At 38.7% G+C, this 19,597-nt stretch overlaps 1 protein-coding gene and 1 pseudogene across 3 annotated transcripts; both read right to left on the bottom strand.

Moving 5' to 3' along the window:
- Positions 1 to 1,433: 1,433 nt before the first annotated feature.
- Positions 1,434 to 5,783, bottom strand: LOC113072092 (tubulin alpha chain, testis-specific-like). Of its 3 annotated transcripts, none has more exons than XM_026245236.1 (5): positions 5,633 to 5,783; positions 3,600 to 3,822; positions 3,169 to 3,317; positions 2,114 to 2,794; positions 1,434 to 2,028 (listed from the first exon to the last, which is right to left on the bottom strand). In XM_026245236.1, exons 1-5 carry the CDS (start codon positions 5,633 to 5,635, stop codon positions 1,735 to 1,737), a joined length of 1,350 nt encoding a protein of 449 aa, XP_026101021.1. In that variant the 5' UTR covers positions 5,636 to 5,783; the 3' UTR covers positions 1,434 to 1,734. The 3 variants fall into 3 exon arrangements, with proteins under 3 accessions (XP_026101021.1, XP_026101022.1, XP_026101020.1); XM_026245237.1 differs by lacking the exon at positions 5,633 to 5,783 and adding an exon at positions 4,105 to 5,403; XM_026245235.1 differs by lacking the exon at positions 5,633 to 5,783 and having other exon boundaries at positions 3,600 to 3,828.
- Positions 5,784 to 7,831: 2,048 nt separating this feature from the next.
- LOC113072093 (kelch-like protein 12) lies at positions 7,832 to 18,690 on the bottom strand (annotated as a pseudogene).
- Positions 18,691 to 19,597: the final 907 nt, after the last annotated feature.

Here is a 19,597-nt window from a genome sequence, read left to right on the forward strand (position 1 = left end):
TTAGTGCAGGCGCTATTCATGCTATAAACATTCTCCTCACATTTACTACGCATTTAAAAACAAGTTATAACTAAACGGTTATTCGTCGTTTACTCCACAATAAAGTAACTTTAAATTACTATATAAATGAAAGACACATTTTTATTTTCGAGGAAGTCCCTTTTTGTCAGGTTATTGTTATGTGGCAATTATACAAATAGGGCCCACATAGAAGCAAATAACTGAGTAACAAGGCTTTACAAGTTCTAACGCAGTGGAGTTGTACTGTACGTTTACTTGAAACCTTTACAAGAAAAGACTGCACGTGTTACACACTGCTCAGTTTTAGGAACTTTTAGGAGTTTTGCGTGTCTTTACAAACATTTCTAGGTAACCGCATGCGCTCGAAGCCGTCAACCGCCTCGCTCCGCCCCAGTGTTTACCTCCGCGTATGAATATCTTCAGGTGACAGCTGATAGTGGTCGGGACTTCTTCTTTAAATAGACTCACTGTGGCTGCTGGTTGGACGACTTGCGCGGGGGAGGTGGCGTTTTAGTAAAGCGCTTTGAATAGAGGTCTACTTTTGTGTTTGGAAATAAAGGCAACGAAGTAAACTGGTAGCGAAGTGAAGACTTCTGTTACATTTAACATTGTCATTTTTGTTATATTTCAAATACATAAATTACAAGGCCACGTTCTGAGACTGAAGTTCAAAAAGTTTGTATTTCAAGTAAGATAAGCATGAATGGACGTTTAAGTGGAATGGAACTGACCTCTTGTTAATTTTTTGCAAAAAAAAAAAAAAAAAAAATTGACTTGTATTTTGAGTCTGTTACATACTTTATGATGCTTTTATTGTAAAGTCTTTAAAATAATCAGTGAAGTATGGAGTCATTGTGCATTGCATTTTAATTACACAAAAAAAATGATCGGGATGAAAATCATTTAGATCAGAATATTTATAACAATACTTAATATTTAATACGTTTTCTAATTTTAAGGCTAGAATAAGTGTATTTAAATGTCTCGAGTTCGCTAAAAATTGCTTAACTATACAACAAAAATACCAACTTGTGATCCTGAAAAAAAGATGCAAACATTTAATGCTTTAGGGTTGCTCATCAGGAGAAAATAGAGAATAAAAATCATTTTTAAAGCATGGTCCTTAGCCCCTGCTGGTAGATGATATAATTACACTTCTGGTGAAAAAAAAGGGGGGGGGGATGGGGCACTGAACCTGAAAGAACATAACCTCCTCTTGCACAGAATCAGCCCTCTTCTAGTCATTATTTTGGCTATATATTAGCTAAGACGTTCAGCTAATAAGTGTAACAAATTGACCAGCCTGGTCGTGATTATAGTATGATTGGTTCCATCACGAATTGGGAGTCATCATAAACGCTAAAGCTTTAAATCACGAATAAATTTTGTAATCAATACATAAAATCAATAGACACATTTGACAGTTTATTTTGAAACCGCTTCACAGCATGTGTGAGAGACAAAGACAGCTTACAAAAAGTGTCCAAAGACAGAAATGATTCTTTGAAATCAGACAGAATAGAGGCATAGAAAAGAACGAAACAGAACACTTATAAAATCACACACACATCAGGGCATTGTTCCCCATCATTTGGAATTCATAAGGCAGCAGAGAGGTAAATACTGCTTTTAAGTGCTGGAGTAGGACGAGTTTCTCTCCTGACTGTCAGCCATTGCGTAAAACTTGTCCCAGATCAGCCTCTTAAAGCATCTTTAATACTCCTCTCCCTCCTCTTCATCCTCCACAGACTCGGTGCCAACCTCCTCATAATCTTTCTCCAGTGCGGCAAGATCCTCTCTGGCCTCAGAGAACTCTCCCTCTTCCATTCCTTCTCCAACATACCAATGAACGAAGGCACGCTTGGCGTACATCAGATCGAACTTGTGGTCCAGACGGGCCCAGGCCTCAGCAATAGCTGTGGTGTTGCTCAGCATGCACACAGCTCTCTGTACCTTGGCCAAGTCTCCACCAGGGACCGCTGTGGGTGGCTGGTAATTAATGCCAACCTGTTGAGAAAGAGGAGACATTGTTACATTTAATAAAGTTTGAAGAAAGGACTTCAAAAAATGTCATCTTGTCAACCTCTCCCACCTTGAATCCAGTTGGGCACCAGTCCACAAACTGGATGGAACGTTTGGTCTTAATGTTGGCGATGGCGGCATTGACATCTTTGGGTACGACATCACCACGATACAGCATACAGCAGGCCATGTACTTGCCATGCCGGGGGTCACACTTTACCATCTGATTGGATGGCTCAAAGCAGGCACTGGTGATCTCGGACACGGACAGCTGCTCATGGTAAGCCTTTTCAGCAGAGATGATGGGAGAGTATGTGACTAGTGGGAAGTGGATTCTGGGATATGGCACCAAGTTGGTCTGGAACTCCGTCAGATCAACGTTGAGGGCACCATCAAATCGCAGGGAAGCCGTGATGGAGGACACTATCTGACCGATGAGACGGTTGAGGTTGGTGTAGCTGGGACGCTCGATGTCGAGATTTCGGCGACAAATGTCGTAGATAGCCTCGTTATCTACCATGAAGGCACAGTCGGAGTGCTCTAGGGTGGTGTGGGTGGTTAGGATGGAATTGTAAGGCTCGACCACAGCAGTGGAGACCTGAGGAGCAGGATAGATGGCAAACTCCAGCTTGGACTTCTTGCCGTAGTCAACTGAGAGACGCTCCATCAGCAGGGATGTGAAACCAGAGCCAGTGCCTCCACCAAAACTGTGGAAAATAAGGAAACCTTGGAGACCAGTGCACTGGTCGGTCTAGATCAGGAGAGGGAGGGGAAAACTCACGTTAACAGACATACTCTATATTGTTCTAAACTGCACTAAAAAGGATAGTTGCCCCAAAATAAAAATTGTCACCCATTACTCACCCTCGCAGTGCATTTCACTTCCTTGTGTTATAAAAACGCAAGTTAGAATAAATGACAGAATTTTTATTTCTGGGTGAACTATGCTTTCAAGACGCCCCCTTTTAATGCAATCAATATCATATTAGTTACCAGCCAAAAGTAGTTATTACAAAATTAAGTTACCTTTACCATAATCTAACTAACAGTTACATGTAATACTTTTATGGTCTTAAGACTACATCCCTACTTTGTGTTTCTCTGATGCTCAATCATAGTTCGTACCAGTTTGCGGACACGCTCCAGGACCATATCAATAATCTCCTTGCCAACAGTGTAATGGCCACGTGCGTAATTATTGGCAGCATCTTCTTTCCCAGAGATGAGCTGCTCTGGATGAAACAGCTGTCTGTAGGTTCCAGTCCTCACCTCATCTGAAACAAAATACAAGTGTATCATCGCTTTTTGATATACATTTCTTTAAAACGTAAAACCAGCCATTCACTTAAACTGAACTCTGGATAGTGGAGATAACATACACATTAATTTCAAAATTTCAGGCATAATAAAACACTCTGCAACAAGCCAGAAGCTTGGTTTTATGGCTGATAATATATATATATATATATATATATATATATATATATATATATATATATATATATATATATATATATATATATATATATATATATATATATATTACACACACTCACCAATGACTGCAGGCTCCAGATCCACAAACACAGCTCGTGGCACATGCTTCCCAGAGCCAGTCTCACTGAAGAAAGTGTTGAAAGAGTCATCACCTCCACCAATGGTCTTATCACTTGGCATATTGCCATCAGGCTGGATGCCATGCTCCAGGCAATACAACTCCCAGCATGCATTGCCAATCTGTACTCCAGCCTGGCCCACATGGATGGAGATGCACTCACGCTGCATGGGGGGTAAAAAAAAAAAAAAAGACATTAAATTTCTGCCAACCAATTTCTGGCTCCAGGAACAAAACCAGGGATCTTAGAACATGATGGACAGAACTTTCAATGTTTAAGTTATTTTACTTTTTTTTCTTTTTTAAACCTGATATATGTAAAATATGTTTGTCCCAAAAGCTGTAACATTTTTGCCAGGCAGCTTTTCAGTGGCAAGTAATACATTTGTAAGTTATACTTTTAAAAATGTGACTAGTATCTGTCATGTTGGATGTTGACTTTGAACCTTTTGAGGCTGAAACTCTCAATGAAGTCCTGACTTCCTCATGTGGCTGAACTTGAAACTTTAATGATAGTTCAATCACTAACTGGAGTTGAAAGGTCAACTAAACAGCACTATGGAACCACCTAAACCTGGAAAAGAGAGGAGCCAGATCTTGCATTTACTGATTGAATTAATCATCATTATTTGGTCTGATCTGAACACCAAAGAATAAAAGACTATTATCCGGTAAATATGTACTTCCTGAATCTCTAAGAAACCATTTGAATGACAGTTCACTTCCTTATGTTAAAAGAATGCTTTAGGAATGTTCCAAACCTGTGAGACTTCCTTCAGTGGAACACAAAAGATGTCAGATTGACAGCTTCAGTCACCATTCACGTCATTCGAATGGGGAAGGGAAAAGGATGCAATTACTTCAGAGGTGACTGAAGCTGTCAGTTCTGCCTAATATCATCATTTGTGGAAGAAGAAACAACTATCACCAAAAGTCTCAGTGCATTCTGATAATACTACCCTCCGGGTGAAAAACTAGTATCTCCCAAGCACATATACTTTTGTGAAAAATGCACAAATAATTTTTCAGGTAAAGAAGTAGGAATGAGACTCAAGAGTGCACGTTTTCTGATCTCTCGCGCTTTATCGCATAATGGGCGTCAGGAAAGAGCCAGTCACCTGAACGAAGGCACAATTGAAGAACAAGAGTTATTGATATTCAGCAGTCAACATCAAATCAACGACAAAAACGACTAACGGTATTTTAAAAGAATGACCGCTCCAAGTGTATCTTGAGGGTTAAGTCTGTAGAAGTAGGATGAAAACCAGTCAGCAGACTCCCCCATCCCCCAGCCTCGCGCTCTTCCCGGGCAGCGCGCGTGAGCGGCCTCTGCGGTGGAATTCCACGGATTCCTCACAAGCAGCCTCGGAGTTCTATCATATTACGCTCCAATACTAACCGGTCGGGTGAAAAAGTGATATTCATTTTTTTAAAGGTCGCTTAAAAAAAAGTCACATTTCCTGCATGTCGCACAAAAAAAATATTAACGAGGAAACGAAGACACAGAAAAGATGGGAAGATTAAACATCTGCAGTTATATAAAGATGGTTAATAATGTGACTAAACTAACTTTACCTAAGTGTCTTAAAGGGCCAGTTCACCTAAAATGTATATATTCCTCATGTTGTTTTATGTCTTTATTATTTTTACAGGTTTTAGTCACATCTTTTTGAATGTGAACGTAGGATGTCAACCCTCCTAAAATGTAAGTTAATTGTGTTGCACGGAAAAGCAAGAGGTATAACGTTACTGGTTTGAAAGTGAATGACAGAACGACAAGTGAATGACATCATATTTAGATGAACTGTCCCTTTAAGATGCATCAAATTAAGCCATACAACTACAAAATCAAAGAGCACAACATCAAACATAATCGACTGAACGTTAGTCGGTTTTGGTTGGAACGACCACGATTTTTTTTTTTTTTTTTAACCTGTAAAGTATTCATTTGTTAGAGACTAAAGTCTCACTTACCATTTTTGATTAGTCTTCGTGGATAAAAGTTCTTGAGAAAACGTGAAAGTTTTTTGGTGGGAAAATCACCTAAAATCGTTTTTGAGCCCTGTTGAATGCAGACGCGTAACGTGTCTCCGCCAACGCAGCAGTGAGGGGCCAAAAGTGCGCGATCCTGTCTATATATCCGCGTGCACTCTCACACCGCCCGCTGCAGCGCGCGATTGGCCAGCGGCAGCATCAGCACCCTCCTTGCTATACGATTGGTGCAACCAAACACTCATCTTTAGATTTAAAAGTATTGCAACACTTCCAACCGTTATCGAGAGCGAAATGTTTGCAATGTCTCCGCCTTTTTTTCATGATAAGAAAATAGGTTATCGACATAGACTGTATCGGAGTACTGAATTATGCAAATCTTTTTTTTTTTTTAAGAGGGGAGGTGTTTCCTTGGAAAGTTCAAATTTCATCTTATGTGCTTCAGGTATTTTTTTGTTCGACAGCTTTTCTTCACAAAAGTTCATTAGATACAGAGTGTAAGAGAGAAACTATCAACTCAGTTCAATTCAGACAGTTCAGTGTAGAGCAGACAAAAACAAGTTAATCACCCAGCTTTTATGGTTTCCTTAACGTAACCAAAATAATTATAAAAAAGAGACAGTGATACCATGAATAAAGAAGCCGGAAATATGTGCGTGCGTGTGTGTGTGTGTGTGTGTATATATATATATATATATACACACATTTAAAAATAAAATGTAGTTATTTGGGTTTTACTTTAATTATTTTTCTTAATTTAGGATTTCATGTTGCGTTTCTTGAATGGTACAAGTTTCCCAGGTGCACTTGAAGGCACCATTAGACACTTACCATCCCAAATATACTTTTTAGCAGTAAACACGGCAGCACATTAAAACAACAACAACAAAAAAAACAATTTAAGTGGATCTTTAAATGTTTTATGCAGTTACTTTATTTTAAAATCTTCTCACAGGTAAAAACACGATTACAAAAAAGTTGGGATACTGTACAAATTGTGAATAAAAACAGAATACATTGATGTGGAAGTTTCAAATTTCAATAATTTATTCAGAATACATCATAGATGACATATAAAATGTTTAAACTGGGAAAATGTATAATTTTAAGGGAAAAATAAGTTGATTTTAAATTTCATGGCATCAACACATCTCAAAAAAGTTGGGACAAGAACATGTTTACCACTGTGGGGCATCCCCTCTTCTTTTTATAACAGTCTGCAAACGTCTGGGGACTGAGGAGACCAGTTGCTCAAGTTTAGGAATAAGAATGTTGTCCCATTCTTGTCTAATACAGGCTTCTAGTTGCTCAACTGTCTTTGGTCTTCTTCGTCGCATCTTCCGCTTTATGATGCGCCAAATGTTTTCTATGGGTAAAAGATCTGGACTGCCGGCTGACCATTTCAGTACCCGGATCCTTCTTCTACACAGCCATGATGTTGTAATTTATGCAGTATGTGGTCTGGCATTTTCATGTTGGAAAATGCAAGGTCTTTCCTGAAAGAGACAACGTCTGGATGGGAGCATATGTTGTTCTAGAACTTGGATATACCTTTCAGAATTGATGGTGCCTTTCCAGATGTGTAAGCTGCTCATATCACATGCACTCATGCAACCCCATATCATCAGAGATGCAGGCTTCTGAACTGAGCACTGATAACAACTTGGGTTGTCCTTGTACTCTTTAGTCCGGATGACATTGCTTCCCAGTTTTACAAAAAGAACTTCAAATTTTGATTAGTTTGACCAAAGAACAGTTTTCCACTTTGCCACAGACAATTGTAAATGAGCCTTGGCCCAGAGAAAATGCCTGCGCTTCTGGATCATGTTTAGATATGGCTTCTTTTTTGACCTATAGAGTTTTAGCCGGCAAATGCAAATGGCACAGTGGATTGTGTTCACCGGCAATGATTTCTGGAAGTATTCGTGAGCCCATGTAGTGATTTCCATTAAAGTAGCACTCCTGTATGTGATGCAGTGCCGTCTAAGGGCCCGAAGATCACGGGCATCCAGTATGGTTTTCCGGCCTTGACCCTTACGCTCAGAGATTGTTCCAGATTCTCTGAATCTTTGGATGATATTATGCACTGTAGATGATGATAACTTCAAATTCTTTGCAATTTTTCTCTAAGAAACTCCTTTCTGATGTTGCTCCACTATTTTTCACTTTGACTTACGGTTGACTATTTAATGAGACAGTTTCACTGAGAGAGCACAGCTAAATTCACCCGTGCATTTGGATTCCCACCATTAAACATGTAAGACACCAGCACACTGGCTTCATGATTTCTGATGGTTCTGTACATGATGATGGAAAAATCCCTGGCGCCTTAGGCACATAGATAAAGGGTTGTCGTTGAGAGAAGCCACAGCAAACCAGGGATGATGATGACTGTCTTGACGGATGTTGTAATTGACACAAATTACACAAAGCACCTCTGTTGTCACATCCTGATGAATCTGGCAATGTTAACTTCTTCAGGAAGGATTCAGTAACTTGGGCAGTAAGGCATACACATACTTGTCTCTTCTCCGAGACATTCTGACACCAGTAGATTATTATATTGCACTTTAAAGGATCCAACTGAGTGAATCTCAAAGGGAATCAAAGATCACAGAGTCTGTATGTAGAGGACAAAAACGTGGCAAGACACTCATGTTGACTGTATCATAAAAGTTAGTGTTTTTTTTTTCCCCCATCAAGGGAAATCAAGGACTGAGATCTCAAATGGCAACAAAATTAAAATCCAAAAAAGGGAGTCATAAAAGGCTGGTAATGGGATCTGATGATCCTATGATCATTGAAGCATAGATTCCAGCATCCAGATGTAAAAAACCCCTGTCAGAATCGATTCTCTTCTCATTTTTCTCTGAGCACACAAACTCCTGCATCTCAGCGTTGTGTTGCCACTGAAGTCACCACCTCCCAGCTGTCAATCACAGGGTCATAACATTCAATACTACTGAGCAGTGAGTTCCCATCATATCTGCAGAAAGAACACAAATGGAATATCATAACAATATTAAGTCATTCATTTATTTTCTTGTGGTTAAAAAGGCTCAATATAGAAGAGTCTACAATGCTATATTGACATCTTACCCTGCAATGGCATAAAGACGGCCCCTCAGGACTGTTGCACCAACATAGCAGTGTGGTGTGGTCATATTGGCCACAGTGGTCCAATAGTCTGTGCGGATGTTGTACACCTCTACAGAAGACAGGTGGGCCGTGCCGTCAAACCCTCCGACAACATATATGTGATCATTCAGCAAAGCCACACCAGCCTCTGTAGATGAAAACAGTCATGGTTTGTAGCAGCAATCAAATTATTGTTTGATCTCAGACTAATTTATGATTAAAAGGATTAAGTTTACATTAAGCAAATAATCCACACAATATTTCATAGTATTACTTTTACATCAAATAACTGCAGTCTTGGTATGCAAAAGAGACCAGTTTCAAAAACATAAATCTTACAGACCCCAAACTTCTGAACAGTAGTGTATAGAATATTATAATATTTGTTAGCATGTTAAAAAGGATTCTCATGCCAGTGTACCTGAGCGTTTGTTGGCCATGGGAGTGACACTGGTCCAATGTCCCGTGTGAGGGTCATACCGCTATACAGAATTCAGGATGTTCAGACCATCATAACCACCTACATTCACAACACAACACAACACATTGTTTACCATGTCTGAAAAACGATATGTTTATCTGAACATGCCTGTGCCGAGCCTTCGGAGTTCCTGCCATTATGAATGCTAGTTATGAGCAATTGTAGCACAAGAAGACCTAAAGAAATCATCACAGACATTGACTGATATTCATTTACCTTCTACAACAAACAAAACGTTACCCAAACAGTAAATGAGTCCACTGGCTACAACAAGTCCTGCCCCCTCCCTCGCGGTCTGCATATCTCCCAGCATGCTCCACTGGTCAATATTGGGGTCATAACGCTCCATGCTGGTGTGACGTCTACTACCATCAAATCCCCCCGCAACGTAGATCATATCTGTAAAAGAAAAAAAAAAAAATCACTTTATGCCTGACTATTTCTGAAAATACCAACATTTTGATTGACACAAAGCTGATTTACTCAACTGACTTGCAAAAGAGAAGTGCTTCAGGCAAAGTAGCCAAAGAACATTGTTTGAAGAAAATCAACCTGCTGTACATCCACCGAACCCACATAATTCAGACTCACTGAACTCGTTTGGTTGGCAGATTCAGTTTCACTCTTATGTGAACTGTACTGTTTCGTTCAATGCTCATGTGCCTGAAAGTCTTCAAAATCACAACCCACCTTGACCCAGAATCCAGAAGAGCCTACTAGAACTCAACGAATGTGTGAAATCAAGCATCATGCCATCATACAGAACAGGTACCTCCAAGGGTTGTAGCTCCTGCAAGGCCTCGGCGTACATTCATTGTGGCGACAGAGTACCAGACTCCATCTTCATCTGCTGTGTAGTCCAAACACTCAACTGAACTCAACCGTGACCGGCCATCGTACCCACCGATAACATAGACACGATCATTCAGGGCAACAGTGGCAACGTAGCGCCGCTTCCTTGCAATGTTCTGGTACATAAATATATTTTGAGAGAAATAAAGACCTCCTTCTGCTGGTCAAATTACTTTCAAAATTCATGCAGCATTACACTAACATGTTTTATTACTCAAGACATGATGTTTGCTTCAGTGGCATGGTTGCCCACTGACATTGCGCAAATGGTTTTTAAATAAATGGGCAACATAACTTACAGGAAGAAAGCTCCACTCTCTGGTTTTGGGATCATACTTCTCAACAACATCAATGGGTGATTGTTGGCTGCCAAATCCTCCAATTACCAAGAGAACCTCTTTGGCACCTAAAACCCAATCCAGTGTCAAAAGAATAGTTGTATGAGGCTTCACAAGTAGATCAACGAACATGTTAAAACATGCAAAACTTATTCAGCCAAAGAGTGAACTGTCAAAATGATTAATATATACTGAGAATCAGTTAGGCTGAAGGATTTCAAGCCTAAATACTGAAAACACACAGAGGCATCAGACCGAGTCTTGCTTGGGTTCGAGGACTCTGCATCTCGCTGCGTAACTCTGGCCGGAAGTGAAACTTCTTTGCTTCGTCCACCAAATCTCGACATGGCAGACTGCAGCGTATCAATGGCTAAAATGTAGACGCGACACTCAAACCAAATATCAAGCAATAATGCACACAAAATAAACACATTGGTGAGGGGGATGTCTTTGGTTCTAACTGCAGCATCTTGCACATTCATACAGTCAGCATGTATTTGATTAGCAGAATCTGACCTCTATATCAATGACATCAGTGATGTATCGTGGGGTGAGCAGGGGCATGCGCACATACTCCAGCAGATCGGCCAGATACGGCTCTCTCTCTTTTCTGTTGCGCTTGACCCAGTTCAGAACTGCCTCGAACACAGGCTCCTCTGAGTCAACCTACACATACAACACAGATTTGTTCAGGTACAAAACCCCTCTAGCAAAACTAACTTCTAATTTTCATGGTTTTAGATCTGCAACTTCTCCAGGTAACCACAAATTTAAGTCCAAATGCTGTAATCACACCTTCAGAATAAATGGACGGTTGTGAGAGACAGGAATTTAACAACACAAAAGGCAGATGTTTTTGTTTGTGTAAAAAAACAAGATAAAAAAGCAGGGCTACAGGTCTGCACTTGCGTATTTACTTTTTTCATATCATTACGAAAAGTGTCTAGAAGTCTCTAAAACACAAAAGAAATACCATTTCAAACCTGCGGCGAAATACGCTGCTCCAAACCAGCCTGAACTGGTTCCTATGTGCTGCAAACTTTTGTCTAACTAGGTGTGTAAACTATTAGGTATATTCTATAATAATATTTTGTATCGCGTGTGCCATTTACGTAGAGATTGGAAAGTTTCATGATTACATGAATGGCCAAGCAAAGGATATTTAGAAGGTGAAAAACTCAGAATTCTAGATGATAAAGAAGAGAATATAACATATATATATTCTATAGATCCCAGTGAGCAGAAAGCATATCTGTAGTGAAAGGTAATGAATGATTTTGCTAGTCAGTTTAATATCACTGGCTTCATTTCAATCATTTTAAAGGTGTGATAATGGAACGGTTTACAGAATACAAGTGAAGTTAATCGCTCAACTTCCACGATTTATGTAACAAAAACATTTAGTTTTGAAACCATGTGTAAACAAGTGAGAAATATAAATAATTTTCATCATTTTGAATTCAGATGTAGTCAATAGCCGTGTTTCCACTGTCGGGCCAGTGCGAGCTAGGGTTTAAAACGAGCCGGGCAGGGCTCATAGCCTCGGACCAGTAGCACCGAGGCCAGTATAGCGGAGCATTTCCACTGTCGGTCCTGAAGCTCCGCTGCGTGTCACTAAAACACGCTCTTTACAAGCCTCTCAGGAACAACGTCACCAAACACCCTCATTTCACCAACAAAGAGAAGTAATCAGAAAACTAAGAAATAAGTCACTGGAACCAACACAAACATGATAAAAGTGGCCGTTTGTTTGCATGCTTTGTTAAATATTTAAATTCAAAAGCATCAATGTTTTACTATAGAATACGTGATACATTGATCATAATGAATTAATATATCAGGACTCAAAATTAGTCACAGAAATACATTTTATTTCTTTTTTATTTATTTTTAATGATTGAGCATAACGAAAATAGCCTGCTTATTTGAGTCTGTTTATGTTTAGCCTATAAGTCACATTTAGAATGAATGATAATATTTCTATTTTTATAAAAGCTCCCGAACAAAAAACATTATTATATTTTTAGGACAGGCTACACGGAGCTAAACTCTGGAGACGAGACTTATGACAGATAAAATATGTTACTAAATAAATTCAAGATTGTGATAGAGAATAAGAAGCTGACGTCTGATTTCTCCAGGTGGTTGCATTTATCATGTTTTGTTTGGTAACGTTAATGTTCAGCGTGCACAGTCTTTTGCATCGCTTATAAATATTTCTGCCTTGTTTAATGATTATAATCCACATCAGATCAAGTTATTTCAAACATTCGCTGATGACTGAAAGTGAGTTTTGAGCTCAACTTATTTTATAAATTCTTTAATGCTGGTGTTATAGCTGTTATCTTTCTGAAATGATCCGCAGCTGACGCTCTCCAGGCGGGGAAACTCTGTCTTTGTTCATAAGCACTCCTCTAGCCCCAGCTGGCCCGCTTTGACCCAAGGTTATCGTCGGGCCAAAAACCCCTGGCCGTTGGCCCCGAGGAAGCCCCAACGAGGCACGATCAAGCCCCGGAAGTGAGAGTGAGACTGGCCCTGGCATGCACTAGCACGCCCTCTTTAAACTCGACTGTGGAAACGTGGCTAATTGGGCTTAAAATCTAGTCATTTTGTTTTTTTCAGCCTACTTCTGTCTTGAATGTTGCAATAACGAATGCCCTACTCAGAGGTAAGAGGTTCCCAGGTGCACTTGAAGGCAAAGACTCGTTCAGACTAAAAGAGAGCAGAGAAGGACATTGCAGACAATCCCACCTGGATCTCATCACACTTGATAAGTTTTTCCACCTCACTCTGACTGAGCAGCATAAACTCTTCCTGTTGCACCACCTCAGCAAAGTGTTTCTGTGAGAACAGTTCAGCCGCCTGCATCAAGTCCAGACAGTTGTGCGTTTCTGCAAAGTCTCTGATTCCCAGACAGTTTGATGGATCCAACTGACTATTAAGAAAATCACAGCAAGCTCTCTTCACACCTGTGGAGAACAAACACACAAATAACATCAAAATGGTTTATATTCATTAAATACAGCAGAATTACATCTAAATCCACAGCAGGCATACTAGCAAATCAAGAAAATGCATTAAGCAGATATGAAAAAGCTAATTCAATGATTTATATTGCAGATATTATGTGTAACAGAAAAACCTGCTTTGATTCAAGAGATTTGTCTTTATTTCTAGTTGGTAATTTAGTATGCTGGGAAACAAGTCTTCACTTTACCGCTGATCTCTAACTAGAATGGATTCGCCTGAGGGATTTGGCTATTATATTGGTCTTGCAACTTGCATTTCCTTCTGCTCACAGTAACCCAGAAGCCTGATACTGCCAAAGTCATTCTTGACAGAAGGCAAGACGCTACCTAGGTGTCAAGCTACATTTTGTTTGTGCCAAACATAAATGTTTTACTTCCGGGATGAAGTACACGGGGCTTTTGGGTTTTTTGTCACAATCTTTGTCAAAAACATCCTCTAGTTTGAGTGTTCAAGGGAATCAGTGGATGCTTTATAAGTTTCTCCTATTTCAGACAATGTACAATTGATCTCCTTGTCAGTTCGCTCTCAGTTTTGTAGAAGTGACTGATCTCAAAAGTCTCTGGGATGTGTTTTGCATTTTGATTACAAGGACACAGTTCCTTTAAAGGCTAAAAGCAATGCAAGTCTTTTTATAATCCTATATCACGGTTGGACAGTGGTTACATAATTATATTGTACACAAAATAATAGAAACACTTTTATTAAATGAAACACTAATCCTGAAAAGTGGGCATGACTGGTTGCACGTCACTTTGTTTCAAAGACAAGTCACTGAATGTGATTCATGTTATTTTTGAATTTCAATATTTCACTAATTTCTGTTTAAAAGTGATTGGGTTTCATTTTCTTTTTATTCCAAACATCTACAGAGAGGGAGCTTTAGCTAAATTTGATGGACAGTATTTGGAGGATACACAATACAATTAAAACAATTTCAGTAAGTTTTTTTTTAGAAAATAAATAAATTATTCATCAGCAAGGACTCACTAAATTGTTTTGAAAGAGTAAATACTCTTACATTGTTAGTAATATATATATAAAATATTTCCAGGAAAAAAAATATTAAAAAGTGGAATGCTTAAGCACTCAAAAACCTGACTGTCAAGTTCAAAATCAGATAATCTTAACTGCTCACTTCCTTAAATTGTTCCTTAGAATTTGTGTGTGTGTGTGTGTGTGTGGAGACAGAAGACGGAAAGCCCTCAGTCTTTAGAGATCAATCAGACTCTTCTGTAATCTTTATCTTCTGCAACTGAGCTCTAAAAGCAGGTCTGTGGCAATAATTGCTCCCCAATTTTATGCAGGTTTGTTCTTGTTTTTGTCTCCTTCACGATTGAGAGTCTCAGTGAGTCCTTATCGTGCCTGGATCTCAGCAAGCATTTAAGGTTAGTTTCCTTATAATCATGCTGTTTTTATTTTTATTTTTAATGCCACGTTTGAAATAAGCTAAGATTAATGCATCACATACAGCACATGTAAAAATGTTTTTATCATGTGCTTTATTCAGATATGCTGATCTTGTTATTTACTTTGTGTGTATATACAAATCTATAAACGTTGTACAAATAATCAAATGGGTTTGGTAATATTAGAATCCCATAACAAACAACAACGAGAGCTGAGCAGGTTTGTGTGTTTGTACCTTTGAGCTGCAGGAGACAGGCAGCGGGCAGCAGCTCCTGAACATTTTCTACAGTAACCAGCACCGTCTCTGTGTAAACAAAATCCAACAGGATCTCCATGGTGGATGCTGTGAGGCCCTGAATGTCCACAAAGGACTTCCCTTTTTCAGCAAGCTATAGAGCAACAAGAAAATTATGACATGTTAAAATAAATCTCCCCCCCCCCCACCCCTTTATCTTGAAAAAAAAAAAAAAACTGACACATGAGACACGACAGCATTCTGGAATTTTTATTTCAGATTAAGAATACAAAATAAAAGCCACAGCAGGGATAAGTAAGTGGAACAGAAGTAAGCGATATCGAACACAAATTCATATTTCTGCCCAATAACACAGCTGTAATATTGTCATGCGCTGCAGGGCTGACATATTTTTGTAGGTCAAAACCCAGAAGTGAGTTAACATTTTAGCACTTCGGGTTCCATTGTCCTAAAATAAGGTTTGTGATATTTCCACATTGTATTCAGCTCCCATAAAACACAGCAGTTATACCTCCTTGTGATGTTTTAAAGCCTTTATTTGTCTTGAAAAATATAGTTGTTAACAAGTGGCTAAATGAATGGAAACAGAAAAACTAATGCCATCATCCAGTTCAGCTCACTTCCAATAGTGTCTGTGCAATCAGTCAAGCGTCCCCAATTAAGCAAGCCAAAGGTAACAGCGGCAAGGAACCGAAACTCAATCGGTGACAGAAATGGAGAAAAAACCTTAGGAGAAACCAGGCTCTGTTAGGGAGCCAGTTCTCCTCTGAACAGACGACACCAGCATGGTGTGGTTTAATTCTAGCCTGCAACGCAGGTCAGATTGTGCAGAGAATGTGTCTGGTTCCCGTGGTCTTGTTCCGACTGTTGTCAAGGTGACGAGGTCTTCGCAGGGGATCTGTCTCTGGGGTGCATCTAGTTGACAAGGTCTCAGTGATCACACTTTTGCAAAGTATTCTAAATCAAACTTTCATGGAAAATGTTTCTGTCCCACTTTATAATAGGTGTCTTTTTTTTTTTTTTACTTAAAACAATTAATTGTTAGGTACAATGCACCTACCATGTTCATGTTGATTTGCAGAACACTTGCGATGCTATTGATGGTGAATACGGGCAAAGTTAGGGACATGTTTGGTGGTATGGTTAGGTTTAAGGGGTAGAGGTAAGGTTAAACAGTGTAATTAGATGTAACTACAGAACTTAATTACAAGTGTAATTACAGGATAGTATTTTCAAATAGAAGTATAATGTAAAAACATGCATGTACACAAGAAGTGGACTGTATCAAATTTAGCTGAGACTATGAATCCATCTAGTCAGAGGACATGTTTGATATTTTAAGAACTGATATTTTTTTATATTGTTTAAAATCTCTTCATATTTTAAAAGTCATGTAGTGTATTCTAGTTTTAGGAATAATAAACTTTTGATTGTCACAAAGCTTATTTTCTGCAAGAATCTATTAGAAACCACTACTTTTATCATTATATAATATAAGTGTGAAGTGACATACAGCCAAGTACGGTGACCCATACTCAGAATTCGTGCTCTGCGTTCAACCCATCCAAAGTGCACACACACACAGCAGTGAACACACACATACTGTTAACACACACCCGGAGCAGTGGGCAGCCATTTATGCTGTGGTGTCCAGGGAGCAGTTGGGGGTTCGGTGCCTTGCTCAAGGACACCTAAGTCGTGGTATTGCCGGCCCGAGATTCGAACCCACAACCCTAGGGTTAGGAATTCAAACTCTCCAACCACTAGGCCACAACTTCAAAACATACATATACATACATATACATACATTATATATATATATATATATATATATATATATATATATATATATATATATATATATATATATATATATATATATATATATATTCCTATAACATTATTTTGTTAAACTGTACCATAAGAGATGAGTGACAACAACATATTCATCATCTAGTCTGCATCTAGCTTGACAGCATGTGTTGTGTTCTGAACCAGCTTCAGCAAGTCTGAGAATAAAAGAGACTGTCTGCACCTCCTACTGTGAAGGAGCAGAACTGCAACAAAGTTCGATTTTCTTTAACCTTTGTGCCAATTAAATTGATATGGATTAGAAGAGAGGACAAGAAATGATGAGAAGCGGGAGAAGCACGATCAGGAGCCAGATTTGAACTTTAACTCTAAACAAGCTCTACAGCTCAAAAAGTTAAAGCTGCTAACAAGCATGTCAAGACCCCCCAACAATGTTTTATTATTATTATTTTAATACAATGAGAGCCTTTTTAGACATAATTGGTGAACAGATTGCTCCAGTTAAAACCACATTATAAAATGTGAGTGATGAGTGTGCATATAGAAAGTATTTGTTACCTCACTGGTGAACATGGCACAGAAATAATCACTGCAGGCTGCCAACACGATGCGGTGGGCCGGGAAATCTGTGCCCTCCACCCTCAGAGTGATATCGCACAGCGTGTTGCTTTTTCTCAGGGCGTTCATGGCATTCAAGATGGATTTGGCATGTGAATTGGTCATGATGTCCTTGGGTGCCATGATGACAGGGGGTGGGGTGGAGCGACAAAACCTCAGGCACTGCAGGATGATGATTTATATAGGACACAATTAATCAGTGACCAGCTCAGAGGATATTTTGAGTTTGATTTTTAAGTTTCGGTTCCCTTCACTTTCCTTGTATTTTTTTTTTTTGTCCATGAATTAAAATCAATGGGAATGGAAACAGTTTGGTTACCAACATTCTTCAAAACACATACTTTTATGTTTAACAGAAGAAAAATGGGTTTTAAACGACATGAGGGCAAGTGAATGATAACACAAATGTCATTTTCGGTTGGACTAGTTCTTTACTATGAGACTATTTTTGTCCATGTCTTTATCTGTATTGTAGCTTAAAGGCTGACCACTGTACATTGCCATTTGTTGATAATGATACTTTTAAAAAGTATTAACCAAAAAGATCTTCCAAAGAAATCACAGAAATACACTGAACCTTAATGACAAATGAAAAAAAAAAAACAATACACAGTGAAATTATTATTATAAAAAGATAAGATCTTTCTAAAATGTAATAACGAGATATTATACATAAAAATAAAAAATGTTTTAGAAGAGGTCTACCTGTGTTTGATGGGCACTACACCTGTGTATTACTATAGACGGGAAAAAATGTTTTTTTTTTTTTTATTATTTTAAAAACCATTTTTTCGTATTAAATATTCTTTTATTAGTATAACTTCATCTGAACGTGCTGTTGTACATCAGGTGAGAGTTTATGCCTCACAGAGGTGCGATGAGGCTACGTGCTAAAGCTAACTGAAATCGTATGCTAACCCACGGCCACACATAAACATCTCCATTTGAACTCACAGGGTCCAGCGGCTCCACAGCATGACAGAACCGGACACCCTCGCAGGTGTGTACTAAATTAATTTTACTCCAGCAATGAAAAAAAACAGCACTCACGTGCGCGCGCATTTCGAGAAGGGTATTCCTGCACAACAGGAGGCTGCAGTTACAGGACCGCAATTCTGTGACCGCAGCTTTAGGACCCTAGTATTTTTGTGACAGCGCCACCTACTGTACTGAATCAACACTAATTAAAGATGGACGACGTGGACAGCAACCAGACGGTGAGTATCGATATTTAATTAAGTTTTATTTTATAACGTTTAAACGGTGCAAAATAACGTGACTGCAAACTAAACCAGGATACTAGAACTGCGTTCCCGAAACTGCAGCCATCGCTATATTGGCCAGGTGGCGCTGTCAAGAAAAACTAGGGTCCTTTAACTGCGGCCCAGATCTGCGGTCCTGAATCTGCAGCCTCCGGTTGTGCAGGAACATACTATTGGCGCATTTCAGCAAAACACTGCGACGTCACCAGCGCGCGTGCGCACCGAAAGCCTGTGCTCGCGCGAAAGCTTATCATTATGACTATCATTTAATCATTTTTATGATAAATACATTATAATATATTAAGAAAAAAAGTGGTAAAAAAGTAACTACAACTACTAAGGACTACCAAAAAGTGTGAATATGAGTGCTTGAAGAATAGGACTAACTAGTAGTCTTTAGCAGTTTATTAGCACTTGAAGTTGTAGACTTTATTCTTCTGTTGTTAACTAAAACTAAAACAATTAAAAATATTGAAATAAACAATAATTATGAGAGGAAAATCTTTAAATGTTACTTTGACAACTAAAAGTTAAAATACTGAAATGTATACAATATATATATATATTTTATAAAATATAAAATAAAATAAATTATATATAAAAAAACAAATAAAAAGGACCAAATCACATATTAGTAAATACTCACACACACACACATTATATATATATATATATATATATATAAACACATATATATATATACACATATAGATATTTATACACACACACACACCTCTCTCTCTCACACAAGTG

Source organism: Carassius auratus, unplaced genomic scaffold (assembly GCF_003368295.1).
Source record: "Carassius auratus strain Wakin unplaced genomic scaffold, ASM336829v1 scaf_tig00008539, whole genome shotgun sequence".
Lineage (NCBI taxonomy): Eukaryota > Metazoa > Chordata > Actinopteri > Cypriniformes > Cyprinidae > Carassius > Carassius auratus.

Coding starts and splice junctions, on each gene's coding strand:
- LOC113072092 (XM_026245235.1), bottom strand. CDS start 3,828: ATGCAGCGTGAGTGCATCTCCATCCATGTGGGCCAGGCTGGAGTACAG. Junction 2,795..3,168: donor TGGAGCGTGTCCGCAAACTG/GTACGAACTATG, acceptor CTCCTGATCTAG/ACCGACCAGTGCACTGGTCT. Junction 2,029..2,113: donor GGTGCCCAACTGGATTCAAG/GTGGGAGAGGTT, acceptor CTTTCTCAACAG/GTTGGCATTAATTACCAGCC.